The sequence below is a fragment of the Macaca mulatta genome, chromosome 9 (genome assembly GCF_049350105.2).
Source record: "Macaca mulatta isolate MMU2019108-1 chromosome 9, T2T-MMU8v2.0, whole genome shotgun sequence".
NCBI lineage: Eukaryota > Metazoa > Chordata > Mammalia > Primates > Cercopithecidae > Macaca > Macaca mulatta.
This window is the reverse complement of record NC_133414.1, coordinates 60,311,453-60,334,093: the sequence shown is the minus strand read 5'-3', so window position 1 is coordinate 60,334,093 and position 22,641 is coordinate 60,311,453. Positions and strand designations below refer to the sequence as shown.

Here is a 22,641-nt window from a genome sequence, read left to right as displayed (position 1 = left end):
CGTCTCCCTCTAAGTTTCTTTTGAACTAAAATCTTCTGGACTCCATCTCCAGTAGATGATATGATGGTTAAGAGCATGGCTCAAGTGTCCAGTGTATGTTTGACCCTTGCTAAACCACCCAGCCTCTCTGACCCTTAGCTTCTTATCCCTACAGTGGGGTAACTTAGCATCTATGGTGTTTTTATGACAAACAGGCAGTATGTGCAAATCTATGCAAAATGCTTAGCATAATACCTAGAATACTGTAAGAATTCTATGATAACTATTAATAATGACACATGACTATTTTTTAAATTAGATACTACTAATAGCATGTTCTCATACATTGAATGTCAATCTTGTTACCAGTGTTTCAGAAATCTTGGGTCACCAAATCTATTTTCTGTAATATGACTACAACAAACTTTCAACCTTTTTTAACACAACTTTTCACCCAAATTCTGCATAGCCTTGATTGATCATTTCCTTAAATAAACACCTGAAAGTAGAAGAAACTAGTCCTATTTGAATTTCAGGTCATGTCAATTTTTTTTTTTTTTAAGAGACAAGGTCCTGCCCTGTCATCCAGGTCGGAGTGCAGTGGCAGGATCCTAGTTCTCCTCAGCCTCGAAATCCTGGGCTCAAGCAATCCTCCCATCTCAGCCTCCTGAGTAGCTAGGACTATAGACATGTACTACCTTGCCTGGATAAATTTTTGTTTTAACTTTTTGGAAAGATAGGGTCTTACTATGTTGCTGCCCAGGCTGGTCTTGAACACCTGTCCTCAAGAGATCTTCTTATCTTGGCCTCCTAAAGTACTAGCAGTACAGATGTGAGCCACCATACCCAGCCATGTCACTTTTATTTTTATTTCAAGTTCCAGGGTACATTGCAGAATGTGCAGGTTTGTTACATAGGTAAATGTGTGCTGTGGTGGTTTGCTGCACCTATCAACACATCACCTAGGTATTAAGCCCAGCATGAATTAGCTATTTTTCCTAATGCTCTCCCTCCCCCACCCCACCCACTGACAGGCCCCAGTGTGTGTTGTTCCTCTCCCTGTGTCCATGTGTTCTCATTGTTCAGCTCACACTTACAAGTAAGAACGTGTGTTATTTAGTTTTTTGTTCTTGCGTTAGTTTGCTGAGGATAATGGCTTCCATCTCCATCCATGTCCCTTCTAAGGACATGAGCTCATTCGTTTTTATGGCTCATAGTATCCCATGGTATATATGTACCATATTTTCTTTATCCAGTCTATTATTGATGGACATTTGGGTTGATTCCATGTCTTTGCTATTGTGAATAGTGCTGCAAGGAACATACGTGTGCATGTATCTTTGTAGCATAATAATTTATATTCCTTTGGATATATACCAGTAATGGGATTGCTGGGTCAAATGGTGTTTCTAGTTCTAGATCTTTAAGGAGTCACCACACTGCCTTCCATGATGGTTGAACAAATTTACGTTCCCAACAGCGTAAAAGTGTTCCTATTGCTCTGCAACTTCACCCCATCTGTTGTTTCTTGACTTTTTAATAATTGCCATTCTGACTGGCATGAGATAGTATCTCATTGTGGTTTTGATTTGTATTTCTCTAATGATGAGTGATGTTGCATTTTTTTTTCATATATTTTTTGGCCACAAGAATGTCTTCTTTGGAGAAGTGTCTGTTCATGTCCTTTGCCCATTTATTAACGGGGTTGTTCGTTTTTTTCTTATAAAATTGTTAATTTCGTTGTAGATTCTGTATATTAGACCTTTGACATATGGATAGATTGCAAAAATTTTCTCCCACTCTATAGATTGCCTGTTTGCTCTGATGATAGTTTATTTTATTGTGCAGAAGCTCTTTAGTTTAACTAGATCTCATCGTGAATTTTTGTTTTTGTTGCAACTGCTTTTGACTTCGTCATGAAATCTTTGCCCGTGCCTATGTCCTGAATGGTGTTGCCTAGATTTTCTTCTAGAAGTTTTATAGTTTTGGGTTTTACATTTAAGTCTTTAATCCATCTTGAGTTAATTTTCATGTAAGGTATAAGGAAGGGGTCCAGTTTCAATTTTCTGCGTATGTCTAGCCAGTTCTCCCAGCACCATTTATTAAATAGGGAATTCTTTCCCCATTGCTTGTTTTTGTCAGGTTTGTCAAAGATCAGATGGTTGTAGACATGTGGTCTTGTTTCTGAGTTCTCTATTCTGTTCTATTGGTTTATGTGTCTGTTTTTGTACCAGTTCTGTACAAAAACAGTACAACTGTTTGGTTACTGCAGCCTTGTAGTATACTTTGAAGTCAGGTAGCTTGAGGCCTCCAGCTTTCTTCTTTTTGCTTTGGATTGTCTTGGCTATATGAGCTCTTTTTTGGCTCCATATGAATTTTAAAATCGTTTCTTCTAATTCTGTGAAGCATATCAATGGTAGCTGAATGGGAATAGCATTGAATCTATAAATTACTTTGGGCAATAAGCCATGTCACTTTTTGATTATATTATTTTTGTGGTAAACTGGATCTGTAACTAAAATTGCAAAGCACTCACAAGTATGTGTATGTGTGTTTTTTTTTTAATGACACAGGTCATTGAGACTGCCTCTTCTCAAAGGGACACTGTCCTCAGCACTTTATACAGCAGTTTAAATAAAGTCATTCTTTATTGCCTATCCAAGCCCCAGCAGTCCCTCTCTGAATGCCTCAGCCTTCTCAGCATCCTGGGCTTTCTGCAGGAGCACTGGGATGTTGTCTTTGCCACCTACAATTCCAACGTCAGCTTCCTCCTGTGTCTCATGCATTGCCTTTTGCTACTCAATGAGAGAAGGTAAGAGCTGCCCACTTGTTTCCTTGCCTGCTGGTGGTCCATGCAGAAAGGAGAGATTTAGAGGGAAGCTTGATTGAGGACTGAGGTCTGTATAAATGATATCATCCTTTTGTTTATCTGGTCTTCCATATTTTGTGAAATGTTTGATAACATGGTAAGTAATCCCCAAACTTGTCCATGTGACAGCAGCTAGAATCATCATGAAATAATAATTTACCCTATTTCTACAATTCTAAGATTGTAAGGTACCTCATTGATTTAATTTTTGAGGCAGAAAATGCCAACATTAGATGTACACATTGATTTTATGATGTAGCCAGATTCTAGAAACATTATCATTTGATAATTACAATCTTAGAATGCAAAAATATAATGTATTGTGCAATGCAGGAATAATTTTGCTTTCAGGAAAAAAATTACATATGCATGCAATATATGACACAAAATGACATCCATAAAAATGCTAGTTAAAAAGCTATTAAATTAAACTTATTTAAGTCCTTTTCTTGAAGCCCAAGTTTGGAAATACATCAGATTTCCAAAACTGAATGTAGTTCATGCACACTGACACAGAGAGAGAGACGGAAAGTGAACATACTTCCCATCTCTCTCTCTCTCTGTGTCAGCGTGCATGAACCACATTCTCCAGCATCTCAGCATCCTGCTGCCTGTGAATATGATGTCTTGTGAATATGATGTCTTATGACTAGAGCTTGAGAGTGTAGAGGGAGAGAGGACTATGGGATGTCACACTTCACTCTTGTCCTTTTCCTTCATTATAGTCATCCTAACAAAAATTATGTTTGATCACTTAAAAAAAAAAACAGTCCTCCATGTCCTGTAGTGCTGACCACTGAACAGTACAAAGCACTAGCATTGACTTCTCATAAAACTCTCTGGGAAGCCTTGGGGAACCCTCCTAGCCCAGAGGAGGCACTTGTGTTTGAATGAAAGAAAATAATCCATTTTCAGTATGTGGTTTAATTTGGGGAGGTTTTTCTTTTTCTTTCTTTTTCTTTTTCTTTTTTTTCCTTCCTGTTTCAGGAGTTAGGCCTCATCCATCCTGGAAGCATAGGTAAAGAGGAGCAGAATGACAACTGAATTATGTGCTTGAGATGATACCTTCCTTAGTTCCCTCTGTTTAGCAAGATTGACTTTATTCTAGAAATTTCAAAAATGGGCATTCTCATATGTCAGGTTATTTTCCTTTCCATGTTTGTCATTTTCAGTTCAATCCATGAACATTTACTGAGTGTCTATTTGGTTTGTGTCATAATGGCCACGTGGACATTAACACAATGGGGACCCCCAGAGCACATGGTTCATGGGAAACCTAATGTATAAACCACTGTGTCCCCACTAAGAACTGGCTACATCATATGTGAGGCCTCCAGCAAAATTAAAATGCGAGGCTTGTGTCCAAAAATACCCAAAATTTCAAGATGATGACAGCAGAGCCCCAAAAAGGGTTCTTCTTAGTGCAGGGCCCTGTGTAATTGCACAGGTTGCACGCCCATGAAGCCAACCCTGGCCCCACTCCAGGCAGGATGAAATCAATGCCAAACAAAGGCAGGGTTTAATGCTTTGGGAATGCACTGAAAGAAATGACTAGTTCTGATGGTGGGGAACCAGGAGCAGGCAGAGGGGGCCTGCTGGCAGCACAGGTGGGATTTCACAAGATTTCTCATAAGGAGAAGGTGTTTCTCCTATTATTCAGAATGCCACTCTAAAATATCTGCTGTGGAATTTCTTATAAAGCGTTTGCTTTAATTTGATTAGACAAGTTTTTTTCCATATTGATATAGATAATTATTGGAGGATGATTATTTGTAATAAAGAGCAATGGAATGGTCTCAAGGAAACTGGAGTTTATGGGAATTTAGTGAAAAATCTCTTATCCACTAGTTACCCAGAAGGATTTGGATTGGATCCCAAGCCTAGAATGTCTACTTATCATCAAGTCTTCCTTTCCCCAAATGAAGATGTGAAAGAAAAAAAAGAAGATTTGCCAAGTTTGAGTGATGGTACATTTTATTTGTCATTGTGTATGTGTGTGTGTGTGTGTGTGAGAGAGAGAGAGAGAGAGAGAGAGGGAGGTGGTGACTGGATAGTGGTACCTGCTAGGGTTGCATTCTTCAGTTTGTCCTTCCCAAAATAAGAAAGCAGATACTATTAAGGACATTTTCAAAAAGCCAGAAGACTTACGAATTCCCAGAGTAATCATGTATTAGTATATAGCAAGGCAAGCTGGTAGAAAGTAATACTGGATTGGTCTTTGTATATTAGAAATGAAATGGAAAGGAATGAATGGATGGATAGGTGAAGAGAAAGCTCTGTGGGACTTGGTTTGACTAGAAGCTTAATCCCAGGATACTCTACTGTAAATTAAAACTGTCATGCCCCATCTCACCTAATTTAGTTCAAGTCATTACCTAGTTGCTGCTCAGCTTCATTCCCTAGTAAATGAGAAGGGATTAAATAAACCCATTACTATCTATAAGACTTTTTGCTTAATAGAGTTTATTCTTGAATTTACTAATCTCAAATCAAGTCAAAGGGATTAGCGGTTATTTTTCTAGCAGCCCGTTCTACGTGTTTGAGAGATTATGCTCTCCCTTGGTCCAGGAAGCAGAAGCTCTGCCACTCCTTCTGCCAGTCTGGTTTGCAGACTGTTCCACTTACCTGGTGATATGTTGTGATACAAGATTGTACACACAACCAGGTGCAGTGGCTTATGTACCCCAGCACTTTGGGAGGCCAAGGCAGGTGGATTACCTAAGGTCAGGAGTTCAAGCCAGCCTGGCCAACATGCTGAAACCTTGTCACTACTAAAAATACAAAAATATTAGCTGGGCATAGTGGTGGGCACCTGCAATCCCAACTACGCGGGAGGCTGAGGCAGAAGAATCACTTGAACCTGGGAGGCGGAGGTTGCAGTGAGCCAAGATCACGCCACTGTACTCCAGCCTAGGCAACAAGAGTGAAACTTCATCTCAAAAATAAAAGATTGTACACACAGGGCCTCTGTGTTCTGTCAGGTAGCTGCCAAGCTCAAAAATCTCGTGACTTTAAAGTTTATTGGACATGGTGTTGATTACAACATGGATGTACACACTTTGGGACTTGGCTGGTAGAGCTGGGCTGGGCACTGTCCATTCCCTTAGGGTGAGAGAAATAGTCTCCAGGGGCTCATTGGTCCAGAGACGGGACTCATTGGTCCAAGATCAGAAGAAATTTAGGCGTGGTTCAGGGTATTACAGATGTGGGGCACAGCAGACACAGTTGGCTTGTTAGATCTGCTTATACCTGAAGAATTTCAGGGGACTGAAATGGGTGGGTAGTGAGAAGCAAGGTCCAGGAAAGAAGACTGGTTGTTTCCTGAGCTCTGAGCCACAGGATAGCCTTGAGCTTGGTGTCCATTCCCCTGAGTGGTCAACATGTAAGGGAAGGTTGGAAGGAGCTGTTTGAGTGGAGCTATTTGACTACCTAGAGCTCACACAAGGTGTTCCTCTGGTATCCAACAGAATTACAGGGTGGGGAGTGGGGGTCTCTGAACTCATAAATGATATTTCCCAGTCCTAGACATGTGAGGCAGGCAGAAATTGGTGACAGGCAGGTGGAGGTGGAGGAAGGCCAGCTTACATGGGTGTTGGTAGCGTTGTTGTCAGGCTTGTGGCTCTCCATACTGATTGCTTCTGGCTGAAGCTTGCAAAGCTGGGGTGATGTTCAAGACCTTAAGAGAGAAGGGTGTGGGTAAAACCACTCATGACACACCATCTTCCAGCCCTCTCTGGGAGGGTCACTGAGGCCATCCTGAGTGTGCCATGTGCTCTCTCTGCTAGTCCAACACAACATCCAGAAGACAGTGCAGACTCTCTGGCAGCAGCTGGTGGCACAGAGGCAGCAGACCCTGGAGGATGCCTTCAAGATCGATCTCTCTGTGAAATCTGGAGAGAGGGAAGTGAAGATTGAAGAGGTCACACCGCTCTGGGAGGAGACGATGCTCAAGGCCTGGCAGCATTACTTAGGTCTCTATCCACTCGGCCCAAGGGAATGGGAACTCCTGGGTCTCACAGAGCCAAATTCCCCCAAGGTTCTACTCAGGGCCCAGAGCCTTTTCCACCTAGACCCTCTGTCTCATCCCTTAAGTGGATAGGATTTCTATCATTGAAATCTTATGTATCTTTCCTTACAAAGAATGAATATCACATGGCACCTTAGGTGAAAGCAAGGCCAGAGGGGCCAACCAAGCAAGAAGATTCCAGCAATTTCTTAGAGGAAGAGGCCCATGTGGAGGCTGTGGCCTGGGCTCAGGAACTTGAGGTTCTATGTCCTACCCTGATATCCACCTACCAGCTTTCAAACCTTTCACTAAGTCATGCAATTACCTTGAGCTTAGGTTCCTCATGTCCTGTCACTTCATGAAGTGAAAGTTTTCATCCCCAAAATATTAATGTCTCTTGCATTCTGTTAGTGACCTCAACATTTTTACCATATTAATATTTGGTACTAATAAACAATATTTTTGCATATTAGTCAATGCAGCAAGTTTTAATTTTGTTTTCAAGGTGATCACTGTTTTCAACTTACACCTCCTATACTTGTACATCTTCCAGAATCACAAAATTTGCAGTGATTCAGGAGTTAGTCATTTCCATGTGTATTGTCCCAGACTGTCCAGTGGTCCAGAATCTCCTTCTAATTGGCTTTCTAAATTAGTCCTGGCGGATGTGTATATACATACCTGGTTTTGTCCATTTATGCTGCCATAACAAAATACCACAGACTGAGTGATTTACAAATAATAGAAAATTATTTGCTCAGTTCTGGAGGCTGGGAAGTTCAAGATCAGGGTGCCAGTAGATCTGATGTCTGCAGAGGGCTATGTCTGGCATCTGCTTCTAAGATGGTACCTTGTTGGTGTATCCTTTGGAAGGGAGAAATGCTGTGTCCTCCCATGTTGGAACAGACAGAAGGGCAAAAATGGCCTGGGATGGTCCCCTTCAGCCCTTTTATAAGACACTAATTCATTCATGAGGGTAGAACCCTCATATTTTAATTACCTCCCAAAAGGTCCCACTTCTTAGTACCACCACAATTGGGATTACGTTTCAACATGAATTATGGAGGGAACACACATTCAAACAATAGCAATACCTATCTACTTTCATGTACTTTTAAAGTCAAAATGGTCAGATTCTATTTCAGAGAAGAGTAAAATAAAATAGGATATACATATCTATGCACATACAGTGGAATAAAGTAGTAAAACTGTAAAGCTTACAAATGACTCTCTTTTTGCTAACAATCCTATATTGAACACTTTCCATGTTCCAGGGTCTTTAAACACATATCTTATATAATTTTCATGATGCCTCAATTAGTTTAGATATTGTTATCCCGGTTTCACAGGATGAGAAAACTGAGGCTCAGCAACTTTAGTTAACCTGCTCACCATCTCACTGTGGGTCAACAAGCCGTGGAGCTAGGAGTTTAGGCTAAGTCTGGTGACCTCAAAGCCCACAGTGTTTCTTAGCCAAAGGAAAGTCAGAAGACGGCAGTGTGAGCTTGTAACCTGGGTTGTTTCTGTTTTTGGAGGCAACCACAGGGGGCTCATGCCCCTGGCTGGCCCTTTGAAAGCCAAGCTAGCTATGAAAAATAGTGTGTGCTCTCACTTCACCTCTGACATTCTTTGCTTCCCTGCCCTCAGCATCTGAGAAGAAGTCACTGGCAAGTCGTTCAAATGTTGCACACCACAGCAAAGTCACTTTGTGGAGCGGAAGCCTGTCCTCAGCCATGAAGCTGATGCCCGGGCGGCAGGCCAAGGACCCTGAGTGCAAGACAGAGGTGAGCCCAGACCCCTTTTCCTTAGAAAAGTATCAGGCATTTGCTTCAAACCCCACGAGTCGTATCTCCTCTCCGCTGCCTGTTACTAGACATGATCTAACTCCATGTCCTTGTGAGCATTTGAGGGTATGCATGTAGCTCCCCAGTTGAGGCCAGGTTTAGGCTGTATTAGGCTGGCTCCTTGTTCCCATTCTCAACTGGAGTCAGACATATTCAGAGGGCACTAGCCAACCACTCAGCAGCAGCTAGGGGTGTGAGCCCAGCAGAGGTGGACAGAAACATTCACTTCATTGCCAGGAGACACAGGGATGGGCCACTTTGACTGTGTTGGGTGGGCCCTCTTTACTGTGTGGGGCAGACCTGTTGGGGTTTTCTGATCAATTTCTCAAAACTGCAAAACAAGTTTTCCTAAAACTCATTGGCTCCAACAAGGTTTGTGTGTGTGTGTGTGTGTGTGTGTGTGTGTGTTTATGTGTGTGTGTGTGTGAGATCAGGAACATTGTTGTAAGGTATTTGGAGTACAGTGGGTAGGGGAACAGGTTATCTCTGCCCCTTAGTGTCTGGGGCCTCAGCTGGGATCATTGGAAGGCTGAGTTACTCATATATCTGGTGGTTGCTGCTGGCTTTAGTCTGAGATCTTAACAGGGGCTATTGGCTGGAACACCTACACAGGGCCTCCTCATGTGAACTGGGCTTCCTTACAGCATGGTAGCAGGGTTTCAAAGGATAATGGAGAGAGAGAGCTCACCAGGCAGAAACTGCATTACCTTTTATGACCTAGCTTCAGGAGCTATGCAGTGTCACCTCCAACAAGATGGGCAAAAAATTCTGCCAAGTTCAAGGGAAGGGAAATAGACTCCACCTTCTCATGGGGGAGTGATGAGGTTCTGCAGGAACATGTGGGACTGGAAGTGTTGCTGAGGCTCTTTTAGAAATGCATGATCTGTGATATATTCTAATACCAGTGATATATTATAATGCCAGGGGCACTGACTTCTTCAGAGGTGGACTGTGGTTGTTGCTAAACATGGCTGTAGGGTCAGGAGACTTTGAGCAGTTTATTTAACTCCCCAGTGGGATAAATAACTGTGGGAACCCAGGAAAGTTCCCCGGGAAGTTAAAGTAGACAGCTGACAGACACATTAACATAATCCCAGCTCTTGGCCCATGAACTTTGGGAAATGAGGTGGAGCCCAAATCCCACCAGCTCATAATCTGTAACTGCCTGTAAGTGTCCAGGCAGATGAGGAAAAGGGCTTTCTTTTTCCAGCCTTTGGGAATCACAGGCTTCAGGGCCTGGAAAGAGTCCAGACATAGAAGGGAAGTCCAGAAATGAATGGCTGGCTGACCAGCTACCTGATGCTAAGAACTAAGGGCAAAGCACACGTCTTATTCAGGCTCTATTCTAAGGGAATTGACTTGTTAAAGGCACTATTTGGTAAGTTCATTGATAGACTCACTGATTGAATACATTAATGTGTGAGTAACTCACTCAGATTTTATAATAGCTGCATCAGACAGGTATTATAGACTTGTTGATAAAGATGTGGAAGCTGAACCTGAAAAAAAAAAAAAAAAAGAAAGTTAAGGACTTTTCAGCCATTAAATGTCACAGAAGATGGGATCCCATCTTTGTGCTGCTGAGGAGGACCTTAGGGAATTTGTGGAACCTCTCAGAGCTTTCACTCCTGAACTTACAACTGGGAATATGCTCTGTTTATAGTAGAGCATGTGGAGCCCTGGGAAGCTGTAAATGCTTTAGAAATAGGAGACTGTTTACAAATTCCATTTGGCCTTCTAGCTCTCTCTGCCAAGGTCAAGATCATCCTATAGGTGATATGTGTACCAAGCCCTAAAACTTGGAGCACTCCCACTTGTGCCCAGGTACCTGCTCCTGACCAATGTCACTTGAGACAGAAGGGGCCCAGCCCCTCTTTCCTTGGCTTCATCCTGGAGCTTCTCTTCCTTGACCAGTGTCCCCAGGAGGTCAGGGCAGCCTGGCTGGGAGCTAGGGAAGAGATGTTAGGGTGCTGGGCATGGGTATTCATCTCATCACCTCACACCTATTGATGCTGCCTCTTGCCAGTGCCCCTCTCCCTTACCCTCTAGTCACTGTCATTGACACAGGTCAGCTGCCTCCAAGTCCTGGGGACATGCATTGAGCAACAGCTCATATGAAAGAAGCCTGAGTAGACCGCCACGTTTGGGGCCACATAGGTGTCCCAAGTGGCTTTTAACAGTTTGCTCTTGGCTCACATTGAGAAATCTGGGAGAAAGAATATCCAAAGCCAGCTCTGTCTTGGGTGAGGGCAGGCTGTTGAAGATTTTGTCTTCTACATGCATTGAGGTCTTATTCATTTGTTCATTCAACAAATATTTATTGAGCACTTACTCTGCACCCTGCTCTCAACATTGAGGTTACAGCAGAGAACAAAACTGACATATTCTCTTCTCTCAAGGAGCTGCAGTCTAAGGAGTAAAGATAGAGAATAAGAAAATACATTTGTAAATATTGGGAGAACTAATGGCAATGAGGAAAAACCATGCAGGGTAAGGCAGGGAGGGTGGCAAGAGATGGGCTGGGCTGTTTAGATGGAGAAGGTCAGCAAAGCCATCTTTGGCAAGGATGCATTGGAGCAGAGGAGAGAATTTATGAATAACGTGAGCTTTGAGATGCTCTGGGAAAGAGGGTCAGACAGAGAGGACAGTTGGGCAATGGCACTGAGGTATTGGTGTGCTGGGCAGCAAAGGTCAGTGTGACTGGACTGAAGTAGAGAGATTCACCCGGAGCCACCCCAGCTTCCAGGCAGCCATGGGGAATGTCTCCCTCACCGTTTAGCACCAGAAAGAACTACTTTCAGCAACTCAAGAAGAGCAGAAATTTTGCAACAGATTATATTTCTGTCTTTGATCTGGACACTCAGAAATTCAGAGAGATAAGCATGGTTCAGCTTTTGTAATTGCACACAACTAGTGGGATAAATTTTTGAGCCACCTACGCATATAAATGTGTACATACATACCTTCTCCCTGGCTTCGTTCTCCATTGACCCCCACTTTCCCTTCAGTTTGATTTATTCTTTGTACACTTTAAATTATCTTGTAGATATTAAAAGACAAATGATTTTTGAAACAAAAAGAACTGTGTTTTAATCTTTAAAATTAACTGCATCTTTGCTTAGCAACATCTTGTACTGGTAACTCAGTCTTGGATGGGCACAGTGCCTGCTACACGGTAGGCCCTTAAAGAATGCAGATGGAAGTGCTTAGAGCAAGGGAGTAGACGCTCCCCCTCCTTTTGCTGAGATGAAACTCAACCAGCTTTCAGACACTGCATCCATCACTCAACTCCGTGAGATGTCTTTGTCGCTAACAGAAGGCACAACTTCTCAGGTACATATGTACACTGTGATGTCATAGGATAAGAGCATCAACTATTTGCCCTGGGGTCTGTTTAATTATTTTTAAAAATTAATTTTGATTATTACAGCTGATTACACCTCAGTGAGCAATGTAATTGATATTTTCTAATGTATCCCAAGGAACATTTTGTACAACATGCTTTTTGTTGTTGAAGGTTAAAGACTCCGTTATTGGTTTTTCCCTAAATATACCCACATCATTAGTCCCTCCAGTGAGAAGGTCGCCATCTGGAAAAAGCAGCACGGAGACATTATTCAGGCACAAGTGCATGAAATTGGGGTTTCTGCATCTTCTGTCTCTCTTCTGGAAAGAAGAGGCTTGTAATTAAAGGAGTTGGTATTGGAGGAAACATTATTCATTTGGTGTTATTCCTTATCATGTCAGCAGCTGACAACCCTATAGCACTGATAAATTGTTCCTTGGAGTGAGACATATGATACAGAATTCTTAATTCCTCTTACCTATCTTCATTTTTAGTAGAAAATGTTTTATTCCTGGTTGGTGAGCTGAACTTTGAGGCAGGGTTGATTTGATAGATGTTATTTCTTCTTCTTCTCCCCCTGACCCCATCACAGTCCCTTGTGGGAGCAAATTGTGACATCACCCACCATCCCTAGAAGGCTGCGGGTGTCAGCTTGTTGGACAGAGGTTGGGAACTTGGACTCCCTTGAGGCCACCAAAGGGCAACTCAGGCCACTTTCTCATGTCCACCGTCTACCTGGGGAATCCAGACTACGCAGGCTGGCCAGCTCCCCTCTTCACAGCTTTGGACTCAGCTTTGATTACCTATTCAATTCCAGACTTCCTTGTTTAAAAACAAGCTGAAAAGACATCAACAACCAATGTTGGTTTCTTAGTTTTGACAGGTACACCATGGCAATGTGGGATGTTAATAACTTTATGGGAAAACAGCTGAAAGGTAGACGAAAACTCTCTACTATCTTTGTAACTTTTATGAAAATTGAAAATATTCCAAAATACAATGTGTGTCATCATCTGTTTATATAAAAGCATTAGTAATCAGAAAATGTGCACAGGAGTCAGGAGGCTAGAAGCTGGTTAGGAAGGGGCCATGGAGGAGGTGACGCCTAGACCTGAGTCTGGGAGGAGCAGCGGGGTCAAAGCCTGTGCAGAGGAGAGCTCTCGGGCAGGGAGAAGGCCAGAGGCATAACAGGTGGTAAGAAAGGGGCCAAGGCAGTGAGTAAAAGCCAGGTCAGGGGGCACCACCGGCCAGCCTAGACACTCACATTTACTTGTAGGTGGGAGGTTAAAGAGAGGCATGGCATCTGCTCCTATAGGTGAAATTACAGGTGAGGGCCCCTAGTGGGGAGCCGAACTGGGAGTGGCGGGGGGCTGTAGGGTGATTCAGGTGGGAGATAGTGGGGGCTGCAGTAGCTGTAGTTGGAGTAGTGAACATCAATAACACACAGAAAATTCTGTTCAACTGAGGCTGGGACAGGTGAGAAAAGAGGGCCACCCAGGACAGGCCTGGCTCTGAGAAGAGACGGCACCTGGGGGTAGGAGGTCTGGCATTCAGATGGCTCTGTGGGATTCTGCAGAGAATGGGGAGAAATAAGAACCAGAGGAAGGGGCTGAGAGTGCAAGGCGACTTCCAGCCCTTAAAGGGGTAGGAGCCTCTCTGGGCAGCCCCCGACCTGTGTACATAGAGCATGAGCTAGATTTCAGCCCACTTTCCCCCTGGGATCAACTGTACACATGTGGACAGCTATCCCAGGCAGTGAGCTAGGCAGGCCCCACCACAGGAGGGAGACCCACTCACCAGCCTGCCAGCAAAGATTGGGGGACTTACAGGAGAGCAGGATTCACATGGAGGAAGGCAAAGCCCTTTGTTCCCCACAATTCCATGGCTTTAGGAGATAGCTGAGCAAGCATCCAGTTGCTGTTTTCAAAGCCATGTATTAGCAAACTGAAATGGCCCACCTAGGGAAGACCACCTAGGGAAGTCAGGGCTGTGTAAGAATTAACAGAAGGGGATGAGAGGGCACCAGAAGCCTGAGGATGATCCGCTGGAGTTGCTAAAAAAAGTAAAAGCTTTCCATAGGAATTCTACATCTGCCCTGGCAAGAGCAGGGGAACGTTAGAAATTTGCCCCACACCTTTCTCGGGGGTCCCCTAAAGGCTGCCCTATGAGGCCCACCACTGCGGGCCTTGAAGACTTCAGAGGCAGGGCACTTGTGTGGGCAGGGTGCCTGGGGTCTGCCATCAGCTCCTTCCCTGACCAGGTGCCAGACCCGCCATCACCCACCCTAGCATGGAGCAGCTCTGCCCCGGCAGAGGACAAGTTGCTGACTGAGGCCAGCAACTCGGTGACTCCTCTGTTAAGGGCAGCTCTGGCTGAGGTCCTTAGTGAGGGAAATGATGTTTTTGACTATCCCCTCTGAGCACTTCACCCATTATCTTTATAAAAAATCACTGTGGAAATTTTCAAACATATACATAAGTAGGAAAATAATGTGATGAATCCCCATGTATCTATCCATCACTTGACTTCAACAATTTTCAACTCATGGCCAATTTGCTCTCCTTATCACTTCCCACTTTCCCCTTCTGCACTGAATAATTCTGAAGCAACATCCCAGACATCGTATTATTTCATGCATTACTGTTTCCTATACTTATTTTCTCTTCAAAGAAATCATGGGACCCAAATTAAGATTGCAGAGGGGAAAGCAAATGTGCAGAACTGAAAGGCTTTAGCCATCGTTGCGGGAGTGATCAAGAAGCACCTGGTCTTGCTTGCTGGCATGTTTGTGTTTGTCTCCTGCTGATGAGAGGAGGGTCTTGCTGAGGCTGAGGGCACGTTGAGCCTTGGAGAATCCCACGCTGCAGTTTCAGGAAGAAAGGCAATAAGCTCTGCTGATGACACAGCTGCTTTCTAGTTGAATGCTTGAGCTCTCCATGTTCAGGAGCTGAGCAGCACTCCAGGCGCAGGCCTCAGATTTCACTTCCCTGGGATAAAAAGCTCATGAGACCAGAGAGTACTGGGAGTGAGAATAGATTTTTGAAAATAGAAAGAACTGGCTTTGAAATACAGGGGGAGTAAGTGGTACAACAGAGCTGAGCTGAGGATGTCGAAATGCAGTTGTGAAAACAGAAGTCAGAATTCTCAGAGAAATTCTTCTGAAAAAGAGTTAAAGATCTTTAAGAGGTTGCAGGACATTTTTAAAATCGGATATTCAGAAGGTCATCATGTGAAATATTTTTACTTAAAGTTGCAGTACATTCAACATAATGTTTGTGGGCAAGAAAGAAACGTCTTCCCCAGGAGATGAATATGACTTTAAGAGAGGGATTTGGAGGTAGGTGGCCTAAACCTGAAGGAGAATAAAGACACATGAGGATTTCTAAAACGGAAGAGTCAGAGGACCCAGAGAGAGGCGAGATCTTGAGACAGGTTCTTGCTGGCGTGGCAGGAGAGCAGAAAGGCCAGCTTGTATTCACAGATCAAGAGAAAGCAGGTTGGAGGGATAAATTATTGAAAACCACAGAAAAGACAAGGGAGACTCAGAAAACCTGAAAACAGTGTTTATAATAAATCACAATGCTGTATTGTTGGAAAACCCAGTTGTGTTCAGTGGTAGGAAGAGTCTTTTGAGTAAGTAATTAAATAGGACTATCTGTTAGAGACATAAAACCACTCAGAAACAAAGGAAAGTATAATTTAAAAAACACTTTGAAAAGTATAAACTGCTCTACTGGCGTGAGTGATGTTCTAAGACCTTCTGCTAAATGGAATATTGGTTTTCTTAATTGTGGTGGGCAATGCTGCCAAGGACCTCTTTGCTCTTGGTGCTTTTCCTGAGATAACTGACCCTAAAAATAATGCCTCTCTCCCCAGCCTGGTCTGAGAGCTCTTCATCGTGCTGTCAGGGCTAGGACTATTTCCAGATGGGATATCCATTATGCTCTGATTATGGTGGTATTTGGGGGCAAGGAAGGAACAAAAAAGTAATGAAGTCTAGTGTTTTATTTTTTAAACCTCAAAATTTCTGTTTTCATTTCAACTGAAAGTAAAGTCTATGTGGCCTGTATCATTGCCCTCAGTTTTGCAGGCAGCTGTGCTTCCTACACCACACCCAGAATAACCTCCCCAAGAGGGACAGAGTCTGGTGATGGAGGTGGGGACACACTGTAGCATCAGGGAAATGCAGCCAGGCCGGGGTGGTGGGGAGGGGCTCCGTTATTCTTTTAGGTTTTCTGGACACTCCACCAGAGCCTTCTCTCTCATTTTTGCTCTTGCCTTGACACACACACACACACACACACACACACACACACACACACTCTCACACACACACACGCACAGACACGCACACACTCTCTGTCTCTCTCACACACACATGTGTACATGCATATCCCCCCTACACATACACATAGACACATCCCATTGTGCAAGCAATTTGTGTTAGAATTCACCTATCACACCAGAGAGAAGGAAGTGGGAAGGAGTCTGATCAATTGTACTGGAAACTCAGCAGCAGAACTGAACAAGGACGAGAGTTCCCTACAGCCCAGATTTTGAAAAAGTGGCAACATCACCAGTATAGCATTAGTATCCAGAATAAGAGGAAAGGACAAGAGCTGGATAAAGAAAGACAGTGGTTTTTCTTTTTCCATTTGAAGTGTCTCTGGTCTATCACAAGTATCTGTTACAGGAGTTTGAAAAATACATGTAAATGAACAAAGCAAACACTGATACCTTTAATGATGTTTCTTTACTGGGTGCTTCATTTGTGAGACATCTTTATCTTCATAATAGAAGGATAATTAACATCACTAATTATCTAATTAAGTTCATTAAGCATCCACCAACAGAGCACCGTGAAGTTGACATTATGTTCTACTGTCAACAAATGCTTTTGATTTCTTAGGAAGTAATTAAAATGTAAATTAGCATGCAATTATATGCACAGGGGAAGTTTTGAATCAGATATTCATTTCAAAACTGCTTAGAGCAACATAGTTTTTGTTTATTTCTTCTTCAATAAAACTAGTCATTTTGCTGCTAGTGGTATAAAAGTTTCCATTGGGCTGTTCACGCTGGAGTGGTAGCAAGGTAATAGTACTATAGGGCACAGACTGTTCCGTTGATATATTTGTTACTGCACTTTGTTTATATTTGTGTCCTTCATGTTTAAATATATCACAACTGATTTTTTTTTTCGGAAAAGTTTCTGCAATTTCTGCCTTAAATTCTGTAGCTGAGCTTTCCCTTTAAAGGTATTTTACGGCAAATCTTCTAATGTATGTTTTCTTTCAGGTTAGGCTCAGGGAATATCATCCACGACTTGCTGAAAATAGGTTACACACATTCCCCTACCTATGCAGGAAAGAGAAACTGCACATATCAAACTTCAAGTCCAGCCATCCTTAGTTGTAAGTTCACATTTTCCTGATTTCTTAGGGCAGAGAGCAGACACAGAGCTTGTGCAAGTCCTGTGAATCAATGGAATATTCTCCATCTGAGATCATGATGGCTTCTGATAAAATATTGTAAACAGAATGGGTGGACTGTAGTGCTAAATGCAGTAACCTTCTTAGATTAGGGGTCTTCCTGAAACATCACAGAGTCACTGCACACCTGCTGGAAAACAGGAAAACAGGCTACCCAAGATAGAAGCCAGCAGGTTCAAGTCTCCATAGCTTTCATTTTTAAAACAATTCTGTTTGAATCCTGAATACCTGTTTTTTATAAAGCAGCTAGTTCAGTGGATAGGATGTCTACTCTGGTATCTTTGTACATGAAGATGCTGGACCACTTGAGCATCAAGCTGATGTCACCTGATGCAGCTGAGAAGAGAAAGTCTCTATTCATGACATCAAACCCACTCAACTTCTTCTTGGATGATTTTTCCAGGAATAATTGGTACTGGATCCAGGCCCTTTGGTTTTGTGTGGAGAAGATTTCACATAAATGCAAAGTAAATACAGAGGCCTAAGAGAGACTATCCTTTGTCCCCTTAAAAGGATCGGTGTTAGGGCCTGGCTCTGTATAGAACTGGCAGAACCACTAACAGCCCATCAATGTGGGTGCAGGCAGCTATCCTGAGGGCCCAAGCAAAGATAGACAGGCATCATCATTGCACAGCAGCTGGTGGTAGATGTGAAACCAGCTGGTCTGCAGCAAGCAGTGTCCTCACTGCAGGGAATGCTCGCCTATACCAGACCAGGGCACCCCAGAGACAGCAGTCACCAGGTGTACCCCGACTTCTGAGCTCCGCAGCAGGCCCTGAGCTGTGGTGTGGTCCACGGCTGCCCAGAGGAGGACGCCTTGTTCTCATTTGACTATCCAGAGGGGCTTCCTCCTGCAAGTTCACGTGAAGGACAATGGCTGGGCTAGCAGAGACCCCAACTAACAAAGGGACCCTGATGCTTCAACCAGATGATGCTGATCTTCTCCTAATGTGCAGCAAGCTTCTACCTCAGCTACTTGATAAAAATTTCCTGTACCAGAAATGTTTATTCTTGTTCTTAAACCTTGGGTCCCAGGGCGAGAAGGCAGCTGTAACTCTGCCATGTAGTCTGCCATGTTGTGACTTAAGTGCAAAGTCCACACACTTAGTGAATAATCAGTAGCTACAGTGACTTGCTTTGTCCATGGCTTGCTTGCAGTGTTATCTCCTGCCAGTCACACTCTTCCTGGTCTACAACTGTCACTGAAGGAGAAGTCTGTCTCTCTACTGTGGGTTCTGCAACCTGAGAGTGACCCAAATGCCATCTCTTTGACTATTCTTTTGGCCACGCGGCCTCCCAAAAAATGGGATTAAATTTGGTTTGCTTTTGGCAACAAGACTATGGTCTGAAAACCCTTCCAACAAGGAAGGCACTGAGGTTATGCAAGCTCCATGAATCAGTGGAATGTTCTCCATCTGAGATAACAACCACTGCCCATTTAAAGGTGCATTGTATCTAAAAGATGCCAAAAAGTCCTGAGGGACAGATACTCAGTTCCTTCCCCAACAACTTCAGCCTGAACAGAAACATCTAGTTTGGAAAGATTAACCAGATCTCACCTCCATCTGCTAGGTATTTACTGATATTCTTGTTTCTTTCTCCTCTATAGTGACTTATTTTATTACATAGTCAGGCTGTGTTTATATGCCAAATATGAGGCTGTGATTGAGGAAAAAATTGAGTAATACAGAGTCCACATCTGCAGGTCAACTCGCAATATTTTAATTTACTTAAATACTTTACCATTTGCAATTCAACAAGAAGTTTTGAGTAGGCATAGCACTCATTTCTATGAGTGCAGAGATGATACATGGTCCTTATATTTAAGGAGTCCTTATAGCCTGGCTGTTTATCTCCCTAGTTAGATGACATCCAAAAATAAATAAATAACAGTAGATGGATTTCAGAAAAAAAAAAGTATACTGCATGTATCAAGGTTTTGTAAAGTAAAACAGATGTGAAATTAATTTAGGAATCTGGCAACTTAAAGGAATCCTGGGTTGAATCCTTTTGAAAATCAAATGTAGTTCTTTAAAGAACACTTACATGCAGACATTTATTTTGAGGTTCAGATTTAGATATACTGGACTTCACAATGTAAGGTATACCTGCATTCTGAAAATTAGAGTAGTGGTTGGGGGGAAAGGTATCACCATCCCAGGAGATGTTTTTAATTTTTTAAAATTATGAGTTATAAGGAAACATATTTTTGTGTATTTATCTAAATTTAAGTATTTTCAAAAACATACTCATCAAGGCAAAAATGCTCTAGCATTCCAAAGACAGAAGTGTCCCAAGCTGTATAAAAGATAAAACGGCAGATGGCCATGGTGGGGAGAATCAGTCTGGGGCCCTCCTGAGGCGCTGCTGCCATTCACAATCCGCTAGGCCCCCCACTCACAGCCGGGCCGCCTGGCGCTGTCGCATGAGTTACAGCCGCCGTCCCGCCCTGGGACCCATCTATTATGAGAAACCATTTTGGTTAATTAAAAAAGTCTTTCAAAGTCTCAGAACAGGAAGTTCTGAAATTTTCTTTTCTTCACTGTTGTTGATGGGGGTTGATGTAAACTTGGCTCTTGGGCCTGGCAAAGAAGGAAGGAGAGATGGAATGTGGAGGAGAGAGGGGAGACAGCAGAAGAAAACACTGAGTCCAGGCTGGGTGCAGTGGCTCACACTTGTAATCCCAGCACTATGGGAGACCAAGACGAGTGGATCACCTGAGGTCAGGAGTTCGAGACTGGCCTGGCCAATATGTTGTAACGCTGTCTCTACTAATAATACAAAATTTAGCTGGGCGTGGTGGTGCACGTCTGTAATCCCAGCTACTCGGGAGGCTGAGGCTGGAGAATTGCTTGAACCCAGTAGGCAGAGGTTGCAGTGAGCCGGATTGTGGCATTGCACTCCAGCCTAGGTGACAGGAGCAGAACTCCATCTCAAAAACAAACAAATAAACAAAAAACAAGAAAGCACTGAGTCCAGCCCTGGCCTGAGAGTGAGGTTCGGGTCTCCTAGGTGCTCATGTATCCACTATCCCAGGGAGTGATGGTGGCAATCGTTAAGATCTTTGAGTCAAACGAAAGAGCAATTGAATAAGCCTGAGTCGGATCCACTCTGGATTTAAGGGATTCTTCAAGCCTAGGGCCTGCTGTGCAGCTCAGGTGGCAGTGAGTAAAACAGATAAGGTTCCCACACTCTGTTTGAGGGAAAGCAGACGGCAAGCAAAAGGGAACGGATTAGATAATATTAAGTACATAAAGTAATCTGAAGGACCTAGATGACGCGCCAGAGACTTGCCTTGTGATGGCTGTAGGTTGGAAGGTCCAAGAAGGTTTCTCCACGGAGGTGATAATGAGTTGAGATGAAGGAGCAGCCCTCCAACATCTAGGAGAGAAGATCTTGGGAAAGGACCCAGTGAATGTCAAAGCTCTGGGGTACAAATGGGCTTGTATATTTGAGAGCAGAGAGAGGTCCATGTGGTTGGGCACAGACACCCCTTGGGGGAGTGGAAGTGGCCCAGAGGAGGTGGCAGGAGCTGGCCACCAAGCATGATTCCAAGTTCTTCAGGGAATAGGGAAACTTGTCTGTATCTATAACTCTGTATCTGTGGCCTCTGTATCTGTATTTCCATCTGGCTCTAGCTCTCCTTCTCCTCTACCAAACCCCCTGTCCCCACTCTGAGAGGTCTTCCTTCAACCTCCCACACACACTCATGATTTCCTGCCATGTTCCAGGCCCTTGGATTAAGGCCAGGGAATACTGACGAAAAGGGCACAGTCCCTGACCCAGGAGGTCGTCCTGCTCCTAGGCTAGTGAAATAATTATGCTGTAAAAAGGGGCCCAGAAGAGAGAGGGTGCAAGTCTGATTTGGAGGAGCTTGATCTGAGACTTGGAGAAGGAGGTGGAGGAGGAAAGATGTGAGGGCAGGTTGATGGTGAGGAAGAGCACCCTCCAGATGCAAAGGATGGACCCTCGTGGTCATCCGCCTTGTGGGTCGGGTGCTGGTTTGGCATTACTGGGGTATCCTATCCAGTTCATCTTATGTATTTATTTATATTCTGACTCTCTCCCCAAAGGCTTTATGGTACCTCTAGATGAGGTGTGTGCGATAAAATAAGGAAATGAGATCAGGAAAGAAAATAATCCTAGAAGAAAGTCAATTCCTAGGAAATTCAGATGTTGAATATACAGTCTATAAAGACTCACTGTCACATACCAGCGCTGTGCTCCAGCTTCCTGAATGCCACTGTGGAGTGGGAGACAAGAGGGTTCACGCATCCATTTCTCATCCATCAACTGCTTCTGCCAAGAGCCAGGTTCAGCGCTGGAGAATAGGGACACAGGGTGAGCAAAGCAGATGACCTCTACCTCACAGCTGACTCTGCCCCATCCTGCCATCATGTCACCCCCACTGTGAGTTTCTAAAGATCTGAGCTGACGATGTCATGCCCCTGATCAAAAACCATCCTTAGTTCCCAAGCTGTGCAGACTCAGACTTGTACCGATGGAATTAAGAAGCCCCGTGTAGCTGACCCCACTGCTTATCCAAGTTCATGTCCTGTCACATTCCCACATGGCATCTTTGCTCCAGGTAGACCCACTTCCATATTTTGTAATAGTGCAGGCTATTTTCTCCCATCTCTACCCTTAGGAAAATGTGGTCCTCTCTGCTTAGAGGAGGCCTGCAGGGATACTATCCCTTCTGGAAGCCCACCAAGCCCTCTCCAGCCTGGCTGTGAGTCGGTGTGGCCCCCTCTGTGGGCAAGTCATTTTCTCATTTACTCCCTCGCAAGAGTTTTAAGTTCCTGGTGGGTAAACCCTGTTCCCTGCCCATCTTGAAGGCCTTCGGGTTTGCACAGGGCCTGCACTAGAGCAGGTGCTGCGAATCATTGGCTGAAAAGAGACTGCTAGGAAGAAGCCAGGTTCATCTATTTCAGGCTTACCTGCTTTTTTATGCACAATGACTGCATCTATGGGGACCCAGCCTAAAGGAGGGGGAAAGGTTGGTATTGACCAGTCTACCTATGACCCTCAGGCAGCCCAGTGGTGAATCACACAGTAGGACTAACATATTGGCTAGTCACAGTGTGGCTTCCAAGAACACAAGG

The 22,641-nt window shown here is 43.8% G+C and overlaps 1 protein-coding gene across 8 annotated transcripts in view; it reads left to right on the top strand.

The window, feature by feature from the left end:
* WDFY4 (WDFY family member 4) overlaps positions 1–22,641 on the top strand; it is a 295,693-nt gene that overhangs the window by 138,722 nt on the left and 134,330 nt on the right. For all 8 annotated transcript variants that reach the window (XM_077945551.1, XM_077945549.1, XM_077945550.1 and 5 more), the window contains 4 exons: positions 2,553–2,791; positions 4,697–4,815; positions 6,634–6,819; positions 8,502–8,638. In XM_077945551.1, coding sequence (XP_077801677.1) covers positions 2,553–2,791; positions 4,697–4,815; positions 6,634–6,819; positions 8,502–8,638 — 681 coding nt within the window. The remainder of the gene's footprint in view (positions 1–2,552; positions 2,792–4,696; positions 4,816–6,633; positions 6,820–8,501; positions 8,639–22,641) is intronic.